This window comes from Dioscorea cayenensis, unplaced genomic scaffold (assembly GCF_009730915.1).
Source record: "Dioscorea cayenensis subsp. rotundata cultivar TDr96_F1 unplaced genomic scaffold, TDr96_F1_v2_PseudoChromosome.rev07_lg8_w22 25.fasta BLBR01002177.1, whole genome shotgun sequence".
Classification (NCBI taxonomy): Eukaryota; Viridiplantae; Streptophyta; class Magnoliopsida; order Dioscoreales; family Dioscoreaceae; genus Dioscorea; species Dioscorea cayenensis.
Window position 1 is genome coordinate 1980 of NW_024088568.1, and position 16077 is coordinate 18056.

The window sequence follows — 16077 nt, forward strand, 5'->3', positions numbered from 1 at the left end:
CTATTCTTTCTCTTCCAACGTAATTTATCCTACCTCCACGTTCTAGGAGTTCTTTGTGGCCATGATAGAGTGAATTACTAAGAGACAAACTCCACAGGGGCTTGGTTGCGTGAGTAATAGAGTGAAGTGTTGAAGTAATCCTTAGTGTTGCGGCTTAATCATGACTAGGGATCTTTCTCCTGGACTAAAGGGTTAGATCTATATTACAAAATAGGGTTTATCACTTAGAATTCTTAATGCTCCAAGCAGTCCTACACAGTGTGAGGCGTGGAGAGTATCCCCTTCTGTCGGGGCATAGTATAAAGGACTAGTCATGGTTGACTTTGGGTTTGGGACTGTATGTCTTTGAATTTCCACGACTCATTAAACCTCAATAAGGAGACATAACATTAGTCTTGCCCTTGAAATAATAGTTGTAGGGTGAGCATTGTCCTAGTACCCAATTTTCCCATCAATTATCTCTCCTTACTCCTCTTGATTTCTCTAATCTTATACTCTTCTTTACATTGATTTCTTTAATTCAACATCACAAATTGGTTTACATTCTAGCTAAATAGCAATCCTTTTGTTTCTAAGCAACTATTCCGTGTGGATTCGACTACCCACTCACCAGAAAATTTTATTACTTCAATGATCCATAAACTTGCGGTACACACACGCAAGGGGTATGTCAAGTTTTTGGCACCATTGCCGGGGATTAGGCATTTTAGAAGCACTTGCACTTTGCTATTTTAGTTATTCATCATTTGTTCTATTTCACACTTTCATATTCTTGCATCATTCAAATTTGTTTTTCTTTCTTTCTTTAATTGCATCTCCAAGTTATAACCTGAGGTAACCCTTCGACATTAGTTGAAGGTGATCTAGCCATTGGAAGGAGAACTCACAGATGAGGAAAGGAACCTATATAAGAACAGATAAATCAAATTGTGATAGAAGTTGAAGGGTCTGACAATATGGTAGAACAATATGAGCAGCAGAGGACACTCTCAGATTATGCACGATCGACAATTCCTGGCACGCAATCTAGCATTGTGAGTCCACCAATTGTAGCTCAGAGTTTTGAGCTCAAGCAGGCTTCATCCAGATGTTACAGTAGTCAGCACAGCTTAATGGTTTGGTCAATGAGGATCCTAACAACCACATCGAGAATTTCTTGGAAGTGTGCGATATGCTCAAGATTAATGGAGTTATAGATGGTGCTATCAAGTTGAGGTCCTTTCCATTTTCCTTGAAGGGGAGAGCAAACCAATGGTTACATTCATTACCTAGAGCATTGATCAATACTTGGGAGGAGATGGTGGAAGCTTTCCTAGCTCAATATTTCCCTCGTGGAAAATCTGTGAAGCTCAGGAATGAAATATCCTCTTTTATGCAAACAAAATTTTAATCTCTTTTTGAGATATCGGATAGGTTCAAGGATCTCCTACAGAAATGTCCTCAACATGGGTTCTACGATTGGATGATTACCCAAACCTTCTACAATGGTTTGAACCCAAGCAAAAAGAAATTACTTGATACTGTAGTAAGAGGTACCTTAGGAAGTAAAACCCCAAAGAAGGTTGATGACTCATTGAAGAGATGGCTTTGAGCAGATTATCGATGGAACTCACGAGGAAGAAGAAGGTAGCAGGACTTCATGATTTCGATTCACCCATATCATTGGTAGCCTAGGTTGAGTCCTTCAGCAAGAAGCTAGACACTCTAACTTCTCCTAGATTGGCGGTAGTGATGAGTTGCACAGGGTGTTTGTGAGGACATGCTTTATCTGATTGCCTGATTGCTATTGGTGGTACAACTTAAGTGGAACAGGTGAATTTTGTAGAAAATGCAATGAGGGATCAAGGAAATCCGTATAGCAATACCTACAATCCAGGATAGAGAAGCCACCTAAACCTTTCTTGGAGTAATCAAGGGCAAGAGAAGGCTATGGCTTCACCGGCTTTACAACAACAACAAGCCCTGATTATCTAGAACAGAGTTTCAGTGTAGGAGAACCAGATGACTGATTTCGAGAAGGCTTTGACCAAGTTCATTCAATCATCAGATACGAGATTTTAGTCGGTTGAAGCAACACTTCGCAACCACATTGCATCATTGCATAACTTGCAGAACCAAGTGGGACAAATTATGAAGTCACTTTCGAAAAACCCCAAGGGAGTTTGCCTAGCAACACGGAGATCACTCCAAGAGAGCATGTGAAGGTGATCACTTTGAGAAGTTGATGTGAAGTTCAGAGTAAGCTCCATACCGAAAAGACAATGGTTTAGTCACCCAAAGAAGTGGAGGTTGAGGAGAGAGCTAAAGAGAAGGAGGTGGCACCTCCACCTTACAAGCCAAGAATTTCTTACCCTTCAAGATTGAAGAATGACCAAACTAATGAGCAATACTAGACGTTTTTGGGTCTATTCAAGCAGTTGCACATCAATATCGCATTTGTGGGGGCGTTGTCTCAAATGCCTCGCTATGCAAAGTTCCTTAAAGACCTCTTGATCAACAAAAGGAAGTTGGAGGAGAGTGCATCTATGATCTTAGATGCTTCATGCTCTGTGTTTTTACAAATGAATATGCCGAACAAGAAGAAAGACCCTGCTATCTTCATCATTCTATGTAATATTGGTAACTTGTGTAAAGAGAAGGCATTGGCGGATTCCGGGGCGAGCATCAATATTATGCCTTATGCATTCTTTTAGATGCTAGGCTTGGGAGAGCTTAGGCCCACTCGGATGACACTTCAATTGGCCGATGGATCAGTTAGACATCCGAGGAGCATCATTGAGGATGTACTTGTGAAGGTTGATAAGTTAATCTTTCCTGCAGACTTTGTGGTATTAGATGTTGATGAAGATGTCGAGGTTCCATTGATACTTAGGATACCATTGTTGCACACTTCCAAAACAATCATTGACATGGATGGTGGGGAATTGAAACTAAGTGTTGGAGTTGAGAAGTTGACATATCGCCTCACTGACGCCATGCGACATTCTCTTCAATTCGATGATACTTTATATTTTTTGACACCATTGATGAGTTGATTGATGATTATATGCAGGAAATGTTGTGTTCCGACCCAATGGAGGGATGGCTAAATTAAGAAGTGGAGAATGAAGAAATCTTATCACTTGATCTAGATGATGAGGTGAAACCTAGCCCTGGAGTCATGAAGAAGATGATCCAAAAGCTCAAGAGGACAAGGAGACGTCACAAGAAGGGTCCAAATACTAGTGGGGATGAGCAGTCACGAAGTAAAGGTGAAGAACACTTGTTTGGTAATAAACTCGATAACTCCCCCTCTACCTTGCAAAAATTATATTCATCGTGCTTTCAAGTTGTGGTAAGAGGGCAACATTTATTCATGAATCCCCGAAAGGTAAGGACATGTATGTCAAGCTTAGTGACGTTAAACAAGCGCTTCTTGGGAGGCAACCAAAGTCTTTACCATTTTTCTAAGTTTTAGTTTAGTGTTTGCATGAATAAAAGCTTTAGTGTTGGTGTCTTGATTTTTACATGCTATTGCTATGGTTTTTCTCGTGAATCATTGGTGTTTTAGTGCACTTCATTGTGACTGGCGAAGTTTTAGGTCGTTTGAGCATGTTTTCTTGATTCTCTGCATAGTTTTTAACTATATTTGCAGTCTTTGTAAGTGTATGAATGTTGCAGAATTTTTACTGTAGAGCCTGTAATTTTTCTAAGTCATTCAAAGAAGATACACTGCCATGTGGAATTTTCACATGGGCATGTATTTATGTTCAGAGATCAACTTCTCCATCCCGAGAAGACACAAAGAGTGTAAATACCGTTGTGAGCTACCTTGTGACAACCACACGCTAGTGGGGAATTTCCACATGGGTGTGTGGATCTCTGCAGAATGATAGGGCTCCATCCCAAGAAGACATAGGGGCATGTGGATGACCCTGTGTGAGGGACATGGGCATGGGTAATTTCCACATGCTCGTGTGAAACCCTGCAGAGATAACTCTCTATCCCGAGATCACATATGTACGTGTGGCTGCTGCTATGAGCCCCCCTGTGAATTTTCACACGTCCATGTGGAATTTCCACAAGGGCGTGTGGAACACTCAAAAATTTTTTCTAGGGAGAACAGAAAAGCCACAGGGGCGTGTGGGTGCCCTTGCGGGTCCGGAACACGGGCATGGGTAATTTCATCATGCCCATGTTGGTACATTTAGAGGTTAAAATTTCTATCCCGAGAGCACACATGGGCGTGTGCATGCCCCTGTGAAGAGCTCCTGTGGATACACACTTGTGTGGGTAATTTCCACACACCCGTGTGGATGTACAGAACATAAAGGGGCGTGACTTTTCTTTACAATCATTTTGTACCTCTTCATTTATAGACTCCCAAACACTCAAAAGATGCGTCCTTTCCTTGTTCCTGACCTTCTCCATCTATTTATAAGGTCTTTGCGTCGTTTGCCGGTCGTATTCGAAGTTTTTGATTGTCATTTCATCGATAAGCTTCCTTTCCCCTTCATCTTCACCATTCTTCATTTCTTTTGCTCAATGTGGTCGATTTCACATGGATTTCATGTTTAAATTATTGGTGAATGTTTTGAGAAGTGATTTTGAAGGTTTTATGTTGTATTTTTAGTTTTTTGGAGATCCTAGCCATGTTGCTGTCACGCCCTGAAGATCCACACAGGCATGTGAAATTTCCACAAGACCATATGGATTCCTGCAGAACTGTTTTTTATGTTGAATTTAACCATTTTATTTTCAATTTTTGAAGGAATAGCACCCAGATCGAAGAAAACAACTAGTAAGCATCCCCTTAAGCCCTCTCCTGAGCACATGGAGTTTGTGATCCTTGAACATTAGGTTCGGTTTGAGCACTTATCGAGGCTTAAGTTTGGATAGTCGAGATTCCCTGACTTGAGCGCATTGAGAGAGATTCATTTGGGGGATGAGATGGCCGACAAGATTGTGGAGTTGATATTCATGGGTAGCTAGAGGCCATTATTGTCCATTCGAGAGCCGGCTATCCGTATGCTCACTTTGGAGGTGCTAGCGTTGTACAAGTTCGACCTTTCATACTCCAGCTTTGATAGTATTGATGCTATTAAGTTAAGAGCCTTTGGAGAGTACCATAGCATGAGCGTGACTCAGTTTTTGATCCGACTTGGGCTCTACAATGAGGCTTACACTAACACAGAGCAGTATGAGGTGCTCCCGACAGATTACCCTTGCAGCTTGATTCCTCGTCGCACCTACAGGATACTATATGGTCAGGAACAGTATGAGCTAGGAGTTTCAAAGGCTATATGTCTCTCCTAACTGGCCTACAGATATTTCCACGCTGTTCTTAGTTAATCAGTGAACAGACGTGGAGATAGTACTAGAGTCATTAGCAATCAGAAGTTGCTTTATCTGTATTCGATGGTATAGAGCGAGCCACTCCACCTGGGACACATCACGGAAGAGTAAGTGCACCATCAAGGATAGTAAGCCAGGGTTGGGGTGCTCTTCTCAGGCCCTTGCATCACTTGACTCATCATGTGGATGGTCTCTTATACGCTATTAGTGAGGCTGAGAAGATTATTGTACCATCTCTCATCTGCCTAGAGACGATGCAGTTGATGGGCATGGTCTGCAGATATAGAGATAGTGTTTATGTCATGATCATGCCACCACCATAGACGGGTAAGGGTATGGGAGATGTAGCTGAGGGGTCTCAGCCTGCTCTTCAGCCACAGCTAGAGAAGATGGAGACAGGGTCACCCCTCCGAGTATAGGAGCCACCACCCATCTTGGTCTTTTCTCCGACTCAATCCCGTGATCGCTTTGAGGAGGCTCGAGAGCATTGTAAGGGGTTGTATGTTGATCTGGCTGAGGTTCACTCGATAAAGGCTACGAATGCGCCAAGGTGATGATGCATCTTGACACACTCTGACAGATTCTAGGCGAGACATGATCTCACCTTTCATTATGAGACCCGATTAGCTTTCTGACGCACCTCCAGCATCACTAGCGGCACCATCACCACCACTAGCGGCACCCGGCATCATCACCTACAGCGGCGGTACCACTAGCGGAAGCGGGATCTCGAGTGCTTGAGGTGTCGTTATTTTTCTTTTTCTTTTATGTTTTAGAATTTTATTTACGCATTTTATTTTTGACTATGTATTACTCAAATAGGACTATCCTACGAGGTTTATCTTCTCGCTTTTTAATTGTATTGAGTTGTATTTCATTTCCATATTTTTATAGACTCGATTTTAATGTCTTTTGATGAGCTTTACTTTTGAATCCCTTGTGTATACTTGCACATCGTCTTATGAGTCTTGGAATTGAGGGATAGTTATGGGCACGGTCATGTGGCTTTTTACATGGCTGTGTGTTCTCCACAACCCGTTGGAACTCAACTCTCAAAAAAGTAACTCCATCAAAGCGTACCATTAGGAGTTCGGGGAGTATTATTTTAATTGCCATCTCCACACACATGTTTTGATTGTTATATTTCTTTATTGAACTTGTATCACGTACATTGAGGGCAATGTACTGACAAGTGTCGGGGGAGTTCACATTACACATGTTCCTATACTTATGCATTCTCTTTTTATGCTCATGTAGCCAATGGCGGTTCCGTAATTTGCAATGGTTATTTTTCTTAAATTTAGGAAAATTTTTAACATTGAATATTATCATAGCTCTAGTTTTTATTAAATTTTTAAAATTTTTGCCCGATTATCACTTGTTACACTCTTGACTCATTAAACCTTGTGGAAAATCAAGTTCGATGTTTAAGGGATTGTTTTAGCATGATTGTTGTTTTTAAAAACAGCATGTTTGTTTGTTATGTATTGGGGGTGGAAAAGAGCCCACTTATGAGTATGAGATCTACTCTCATAAGTCGGATACTAGTTATGCCCAAATGAGAGAAAGAGCTATCTTATATGATGAGTTAAAGCTACTACCCTGCTAGAAATAGCAAACACCTCGAAAGTGTGAAAGCACCTTGGTGGCAGCTTAGGAGAGAGACTACCGTCGAGGATGTGTTAGCTACAACCTCTTCTTTTTGTTTATAAATAAGTCCCTCTTAAAGAAGAACTTGATAATTACATGTTGGGTTGACTTAAGTGAGTATACACACACTTACACTATATTGGGTTGTTGTCCTTTTTATTCAAGTTTTTAGCTAGAGAAATGATTTCTCTTATTCGGTGTTTGACTTTTTCCTTACTTGTAGAGAATGCCTCTTTTGCATGCTTTTGGTGAACTTAAGGCCAAGTAGTTTTAATTTTCCTTCTTATATGCTTGAATGTTTTATTTTTGCTTTAGGACAAGCAAAAGGTTAAGTGTGTGGAAGCTTGATTAAGTGTTTGAGTACTCAGTAATATGAGTATCCTGTTGAGCATCACTTTTTATCAGATTTTATAGCTCATTCAGTATGTGTTTGTGTGTTCTTTTGTATATTGAGGGTTGTGCAGAACAAGTTTGGAAGAAAGGAAGCAAAAAGTAGATCATGGGCCATTGTTGATTGATGAAATTCTTGGATCAAACAAGAGGGTCAGGAACACAAGTTGTGGTCATAGACATGTGGGTGTGTGCCAACCTCCATTATGCTCAAGTGAAAACACAAAGTGGAAGTGCACAAAAGCAGTCACACTCATATGTCTTGACTTGTGCAGCATTGATTAAGAGCCGTCCATTATGCTTTAATTGAGGCGCGACATGATCTACCAGATGGATCTATGCCCAATCATGTGGCCTCGACGAACAAAATGATTTTGGGAGTATTTACACCATCTTGGCGAGGTTACTATGGTGACACTGACGACTAAAATCACTATAGCGTTAATGTTTCAAAGTGTGTGGGAAAAATGCAACCTAGAATCCACTACGTGACCCGTGTGGAAATTCCACGCGTCCGTGTGGATTGCCCCATTTCAGCGCGTTATAAATACCACTTTGAGAGTTTTATTTCTGAGATCTTCTTCCTATCTTTTTGCCCATCTTTTGGGAAAGCAGCGTCTAGGGTTTTGGAGAGGCTTTTCTTTCGGGTTTTTCGAGGCGGTTCTATAGAATCGACATCGAGGTTCCTTTGAAGGAGAAAATATTGGGAGAGATTTCATCATCATTGATTTGGCGAGTGTGCCCTAGAATTGATAAAGGGAACTTTTTGGAGAAGTCGAGGCTGCTTTCGTCAAGATCGATTAGCCCACGGACGACAAGTGGGTTCTCTCTATGGAATGCTTGCACTTACTTTCGATTTCATTCTTGATATTGCTCCATGGAGGCTAAACCATTCTGAGGGAGCTTGGACTTCTAAACCTTACGATGATTTTGTTTTATTGTATTATGTTTTCTTTAATTGATGTTTTAATTGAGTTTCAATCTCGTGTGCTTGTTGATTTGCTTTTTCTTTAGAGTGACACTAGGGTTGAGAATCTATTTAGATAATCCTATGAAGGGGTGACAACATCATTAGGGTTAGACTTAGTTAGATTGAAGATGGTTGAGGAGGATGAGTCGAGAGGTGGCGAAAGCGTCGATCTTTCCCTCTAACGTGATTTATCCTACCTCCACATTCCAAGAGTTCTTTCACGGTCGTGATAGAGGTGCTAAAGACCAAACTCCCACTTGGGCTTAGTTCTTGCGAGCAACGGTGAAATATTGAAGTAATTCTTAGTCTTTGAGGATTAATCGTGACTAGGGATCTTTTCACTTTGGACCAAAGGGTTCGATCTATATGGGGAATAGGGTTTATCATGGAATCCCTAGAGCTCATGATGTCTTACGGTGTGAGGTGTGAGAGTATCCCTACCCGATGGGCATAGTGTAAAAGACTAGTCAAGTTGACCTTAGGTTTGGGACCGTGTGTCTTTGGTTTCCATGACTCATTAAACCTCTATTGGGAACTAACATTAGCTTACAATTGGAAATAATAGTCCTAAGGGCGAGCATTGTCCGAGTACCCCATTTACCATGATTTTGCCTATGCAACTCTCTCTTGCTCTCCGATCTCTTACTCTTCTTTTGCATTGATTTTCTTTAATTCAACATCCTGAAATTGGTTTTCATTCTGGCTAAATAGCAATACTTGTGTTCCTAAAGCAACTATTCCACATGGATTTGACTACCACTCACTAGGGTATTTTATTACTTGGGTGACCGATTACTTCACGGTACTCACACAAGGTGTGTCGGCAACAGAGTTTTAACCCGATTGGTGAGTCTTAATAATTCCTTGGCCCTTAACCATGCATGGTCTAGTCAAATACTAAACCTCTAAACTGCTGAACACGGCGTGATCTCTACCGACGAGGATATCTCAACTTCATTTCTCGATGCCAAAAGATGTGCACACCTACTATTTCTTGAGGTAAATGTAGCTTGCATCAGTGAAAATCCAGTTTTAGGCGAGCGGCACCCTTGAAAAAATCGAAATCGGACTTCTGGATCATGATTACAACTTTTCCCAAAAGCATACTATGGGTTCAAATACACGAGTACAACAAAGCAATTACTCAATTATTGGGTACCACAGCTACAAGATCATGATATCAACACATAGAAAAGAAAAAGGACCCTCGATTATTGGGTACCACCGCTACAAGATCCTGATTGGCTCTATATTCGGATAGGTAATCTAGTAGGGTAGTGCTCATACAAGCTAGCCTTAACAAATTCGAGGTTGATTCGGCGATTGGCTCAATAATTTTCAAATAATTTAAATAGAGTATATAAAGTATATAAAGATCAATTTCTCAGAAATAATTTCCAACTTTCCCCAGATGCAAAATTTGTGAAAATACAACTTTAACGAGCTTTTTAGAAAATAAATTCATCATGAATTGTCATAAAATCAGTTTTTCAAAGGAAATAAATTTTGTGTGAGACTACCTTCTAAGACGCGACAAGCGCTTCACTTACTCTCATCGCCAATCCAAAATAACTTGTTTTGCCTGAGCTAAACAACAAAACAAATATCAAATCATTGGGCGTACGCTCCCCCGACTTGGCCGTCGTTGCAACTAGGTTTGAGAGTCATTGAGTATTCTGACAACTAGCGTTGCCCTATCGAGATCCGCATGGTGAGTCACCGGGTTTCTCCTGAAGCTAAACCTTGCCAAATAGCTACTACGCAACTCTTGACAAGGGTAGACTCGAGTTTGACCACGCTTGCCTCAGTCGAGGGGCGGATCGCTGGGACTCCTGCTGCATAAAGTCCATAGTCACCATCAAAATCTGCGAAAACTCCGCGAGCTGGGAGACATGTATAATGCCTACAAAGTCCATATTATCCACTAACAACACCATTCATGTACCACTAGAAAAGTAAGCAGAATCTACAAGTCATTGACGGTAAAAACATTTTAATATGCACACGCGGTTTCTGAAATTATCTCAAAGTCCAAAAGTACGCATAACCATTAAAATAAATACACGAAAATAACACGGTTAAAACAATGTATAGTGTATGAAACCAAATATACTAACTCGTGCTATGGCACAGCAAATCACAAAATAATTATATGTATCCTTTAACTTGATATAAATTATTAAACGCCAATATAATGACATAATTAAAGCGCATTTCAAACTAGTAGCCATTAAATACTTGAAACTTTTCAAAATAATAGCAATTAACCGATTATTTTGAAAGAATAGACACTCAAACTCGCTTGGTCTCCCGTGGGTTTCCGCTAGACTGGCTGCTCCCAGACTTTGAAACGACACCTAATGGGAGAAGCGGAAATAAAATAAATAACATACATCCGAATGACAAAATTAAACCCAAAAGAAAATTCAACAAATAAATAATTGACTCACTAATTAGTGCCCTCATTCCAATTGATTCAAACACTGCTCTTGGATAATAAAACTAGTCTCAAATTGCGCTTAAAGCTCGACTGCAGTGGAGCTGAAAAGCCATTACGAACCAACCTAAACCAACCTCCAATTTCGGCTGACAAGTTCAATTTCACCAACTGTGACATTGAACCACTTCCAATTGTTATACAAAATCTTTTGAGACCGACTTAGTTCAACTGAACCCCACTTCTCCTTAGTTGGTTCACCCTGAAGTCAGTAGCCATCTGAACCAAGAAAGAAATCGATCCTCCAATCGGCTTAGCGCTAACTTCAACCCAACAAAATTACACATTTAGTCAAAATCAAGTCAATCCTCAATTGGTTGAAACAAAACCGAGTTTCTTTATTCTCATTTTAAGCAAATGAGATCCAATCTATTTCAACCTAGACTAATGGCCAGCCCCATTGAGCCAATTGAATGGACTTGACTCGATTAAATTAAAGCCCACTTCACTTGATTTGATCCAGAGCCCAATCCAACAAATTTGGCTAGACTCAACCACTTAATCTCCACCCATTATAATCACCATCTTAGTCATCATGATCAAATTAATCACATCATCATCATCCACTTAGTTAACCAAGCCAAACACTAATTCCAGGTTGCCACTGATAAGTACTGCCAAACACGAAAATTCTATCACCATTTCAAGCAAAAATCTATCCCAAATACATGGTTTGTTTTCAAAAAGCAACTTGAATCACTCATCATCTACAACAATAAACCATGCTTTTGCCTCCCAAAACAAAGTCAAATCTCATAAAAACAAGTTAAAATTCTAGCATGCTTGCCCAAGTTCTTAAACAATACATCATGCATCATTCAAACCAAGATTACTCTTACCAAGCACTCCGGCGAACTCTCTCCGGCGATCTCCACATCCTCTTCTTAAAGCCTCTTATTTTCTTTCTCTCATCTTTTCTTCTTCTTTTTCAAATAAAACACTGTTGCAACCATTGAATAATAAGAAGAAGAAGAAGAAGAAAGCCCACAAAAAAACAAGCTATTTCCATAACTTATCTCTTAATTTAAATTTCTGCCAAAATTCCCTGTCAGTCCCTGAAAATAAAATTTCTAACAAAAAGAACATTGCAAATTCACCAGTGATCCCTTAATCATGAAATATTATTTCCAAAAAGTCCCTATAAACTTACATTTCAGTCCCTGGTTTCTGGAAACGATACAGATTAAACCTTTTTATTACTTGTGAACCCAAAATTTTCTATAAACATTCACACTTAGGTCCTTATTGTTTCCATTTGGGTTTCTCAACAAAACCGCTTCTCGCTGAAAAATGTTATTGCACGGAGATAATATCCTCGAATAAACTCCCTCATTGGTTTCCAAAAAGTTCAGTGGTATTACAAGAAGTGTACACCCCAATGTGTCGAGTATCCGCACGGGAGAAACAATTTTAGTTGACAGCCTCACACCAAAATGCTCAGCAATGCATACCACACTCCTATGCAGCCACCAGAACAATGTGGATGAGCAATGAAAGCATCCCCTTCACTAGGTAGATCAGGAGTAGTAGTGGATGAAGAATCAGTGGCCCACTCGACATGGACTAACCCCAGCTGTGACAAGTCGAGCATCCCCATCGACTTGATCATCTCAAGGGTCAGCACACCGCGACCACTCACATCCTATTAGTCCCCTCTAGGATGCCCAAACGTCTGATCAGATGAGTGATATAGGGACCAACAAACAGGGTATCATATGCAGGAGTTCGAGTGAACTTCATATCATAAATCCCCAACCGGATGGAGAAATTGGTGTGGCTCACCCGGTGCGTCTCACCAACCGCCTAAAATCGAATCAAGTCGGCTCGTAAGTGGTATCAGTAATCTAAAACAATTGTCCATGCACCGGCACTGAGCAACCGACTAACCTTCTCCTCCAATTCGACTTCACGGAGGGCATCCCTAATCAATCTGTCGTAACTCACCAAAATGTCTTTGGGAAAGGTGAGCAAATCACTCTTGATGCATCTGAGTATGGAATACCGGTGGTGAGTCCATATCAAGAGCAGGCTCCCCCACCTGGGGCCTCTTGGAAAGGCAGGCAAAAGTGTGCTTCCTCAACATAATTTGCAAGAAAAGATAAACCAAATTAGTTCAAACAATTAAGGAGAGCACGATCGTGCAAGGAGCACTCAGACCATGCTCAACATTGAAGTAGGGGCGTGCGCTTGTTCAAGACAATCATGCTAAGGGCAAGAGCATAATCATGTTCCCAGGGAGGGCACGATCATGCTTCGAGCGACCATCGTTCTCAAAGATACAACACTGTTAAAGCTTAAGAATAAAGAAATATTTGAAATAAAACAAGCAATATTAAGCGTGAAACAATGAACATAACACAAGATCCACAATGCAATTCAGAGCATGATGGGTAAAGCATTACAACAAAATAAACTGGAAAAGGAAGCACGACGCTTTACTGGGGTTGAGGAAGAGGATAAGGAAAAGGAGGAACAACTACAACCAACCCTGACATGAACTAGAAACTTCACGAGTGACAAAGAACGAAAGTAGGAAGAAGAGCGTAAGCTGGTGAGATGGATGGGAAGGGTCGGCTGTGAACGGCTTCAAAAGATAAAGGGACACGACCATTCGGGTTCGAGCATGGGTAAAGCATTCTCATGCGCAGGCATGAGAGTTAGGGCTAGCTCCATATACTAAAACATGGTCATGTCCTAGGCGTGTTCCTTTCCCTAATTCTTTAAGGAAAAATTCCTGAAACATCTAAGAAAAGACACAATTGTATAAATTGCTTGGAGACCGCGCTTACCGATTTAGGACGCTCATGCTCAGTCCATGCTTGCCTCGGAATGATTCAGAAACTAGAAACATAGAGAATCAGGGGCACAAGCGGGGTGTTCTCAGCCCATGCTTGGCCTAAAAAGTTCTAGAGTAAAGCCTATCTTCCTCATTAACAATGATAAAAATCCTTAAGGTAATAAAAAGTATTACCGACACTCCGAACAAAAATCAATAATGCCCCGAGAGATCGAAATCACAAGAACACAGCAACCATTGAAATATATGAAAACAAAACAAAAATGATAAGAAAACAAGACACGATTATGAAGAAAATAAAACAACTTCGGTTGCCTCCCAAGTAGCGCTTGTTTAACATCACTAGCTTGACATACCTGTTTTTCCTCAAGGAGGTTCATGTGATCGAGACCTCTCATAGCCACCTTGAATACAAATGCAACCATATGGTATCAATGAATCAATTAAATTAATCCCACTAAAAGCCCAAAGGTTTGAATGGTCAGGAACATTGTGATAAGATGGTTAGATGGGTGTCTTCTTCTTCTTGGTGATCACCTTTGTCCACTACTTTGTTGCGCGAAAGTTTTTTTCTTTGCTGAATTCGGTGGTACAAAGACCTCGATAGCTTCCAAGTCCAACCAGTACGATTCTTCCATCACCTCTTCTGGTGCTTAATCATTTGAGCGATCATTTTCCAATAATTCAGCAAGCTCATCTTTGATGAACATATCCTGTACAAATTGAAAAACAACTTCATCAATAACATCCACACAAAAGAATGTGTCATCAAAATCCATAGCTTGTAAATAATCTCTTCTTCGCTGACTCTAAGTGTTATTTGGCCATCTTTGACATCAATAAGAGCCTTTGAAGTTGCTAGGAGTAGCCTTCCTAGAATAAATGGTACCTCCACCTCATCATCAATATCGAGAATTATGAAATCCACCGGAAAAATGAACTTGTCCACCTTAATCAAAACATCTTCAATTATACCTCACGGTTACCTGATGGACCTGTCCACTAACTGTAAAGTCATAGTGGTGAGTTTTGGTTCTCCAAGCCCAAACCTTTGGAAAATTTTGTAGGGCATGAGATTGATGCATACCCCAGATCATCTAAGGCTTTATCATCAACTAAACCACTTATCGTGCAAGGAACAATGAAACCCCGGGGATTTTTCTCTTTCTTGCGGAGTTTGTTGGTGATCAAAGCTGAACATTCCTCACTAAGTGTTACAGAAGACACTTCTTCTAGTTCTCTCTTGTTCTTTAGTAGTTCTTTCAAAAATTTAGCATACCTCGGCATCTGAACAAGAGCTTCAACAAATCGAACATTACTATGCAAAGTCTTGAACACATCGAGGAATCTCTTATACTACTCCTCTTGTTGATCCTTCTTCACTTTCACTGGGTAAGGAAGATTAGGTTGGTATATAGGCAATGCATCTTTTTCCTTACTCTATACTTTGGCATCCTTCTCCAAGTTAATTGTAGTCTTAAGATTACTACCAATAGCGAGTTCAACCTTCTCCATTTCGGGTTTCCTCTCAACGGGTTTTGGAAGTTGCACTCCATTCCTGAAAGTGACAACCTTCAAGGTTTTTTTTGGGTTTATCTCTATGTTACCAGGGAGGGACTCCAAGAGCCTTTCCTCAATTAATTTGGACATCTGGGCCATCTGATGCTCTAAATTCCTCACGGTTACATTAGTATTTCTCATCATGTCCTCAAGACCCGAAAAGGTGAGTTCATTGGATGGCTCAGAAGATGAAGAAGAGGATAGTTGTTGTACACCCCATAGAGAGATTTATACTGTTATTGTTGCTGCTGCCCTTGTCCTAGTTAACTCCATGAGAAATTTAGGTGATTCCTCCACCCAGCATTGTATGTGTTATTGTACGGGTTGTTCTGATAATGGCTATTTTGCCAAACAAAATCCATTGCTCAATCCGCCCTGTACCCGTATCAAAAGAAAGAAGACACCCAGGCTCATTTGGAGGGCCCCGACAATCGCAAGGAAGTCCTGGAACATGAGAAATGGAGTGTATAGTGTCTAATCTTTTGGTAATTGCTTCAACTTATGCTGCAAGAGTTGTAATGGCATCCACCTGATAAATACTAGCTGCTTTAACTGATTTGTTCCTCTCAATACTCCATTGGTAGCCATTGTTTGCTATTTCCTCAATCAAACTGTATGCCTCACTTGGTTGCTTTTTCCATAAAGAGCCTTCCGAAGCAGCATTAAGCATCTGCTTTGTGGGGTTGTTTAATCCATTATAAAAGACTTGTATCTGCATCTACTCCACGATTCCATGATGTGGGTATTTTCTCAACATCTCCTTGTATCTCTCCCAAGTGTCGTACACGGTTTTTGATTCCAATTACAGGAATTAGGAGATATCAATCCTCAACTTAGTGATCTTCACTGGAGGGAAGTCTCATGTAAGAAAAGTCTCTA

At 40.6% G+C, this 16077-nt stretch overlaps 1 protein-coding gene and 1 non-coding gene across 2 annotated transcripts; both read right to left on the bottom strand.

Moving 5' to 3' along the window:
• Positions 1 to 1345: 1345 nt before the first annotated feature.
• LOC120257551 lies at positions 1346 to 1452 on the bottom strand. The gene has a single exon (XR_005535716.1). It is a non-coding gene; the product is annotated as a small nucleolar RNA R71 (small nucleolar RNA).
• Positions 1453 to 14291: 12839 nt separating this feature from the next.
• LOC120257550 lies at positions 14292 to 15153 on the bottom strand. Its single transcript, XM_039265010.1, has 4 exons — positions 15085 to 15153; positions 14688 to 14925; positions 14447 to 14601; positions 14292 to 14351 (listed from the first exon to the last, which is right to left on the bottom strand). Exons 1-4 carry the CDS (start codon positions 15151 to 15153, stop codon positions 14292 to 14294), a joined length of 522 nt encoding a protein of 173 aa, XP_039120944.1.
• Between the last annotated feature and the right edge of the window lie 924 nt (positions 15154 to 16077).

Coding starts and splice junctions, on each gene's coding strand:
- LOC120257550 (XM_039265010.1), bottom strand. CDS start 15,153: ATGGAGAAGGTTGAACTCGCTATTGGTAGTAATCTTAAGACTACAATT. Junction 14,926..15,084: donor ACTTGGAGAAGGATGCCAAA/GTATAGAGTAAG, acceptor GCTCTTGTTCAG/ATGCCGAGGTATGCTAAATT. Junction 14,602..14,687: donor CCCTACAAAATTTTCCAAAG/GTTTGGGCTTGG, acceptor GTATAATTGAAG/ATGTTTTGATTAAGGTGGAC.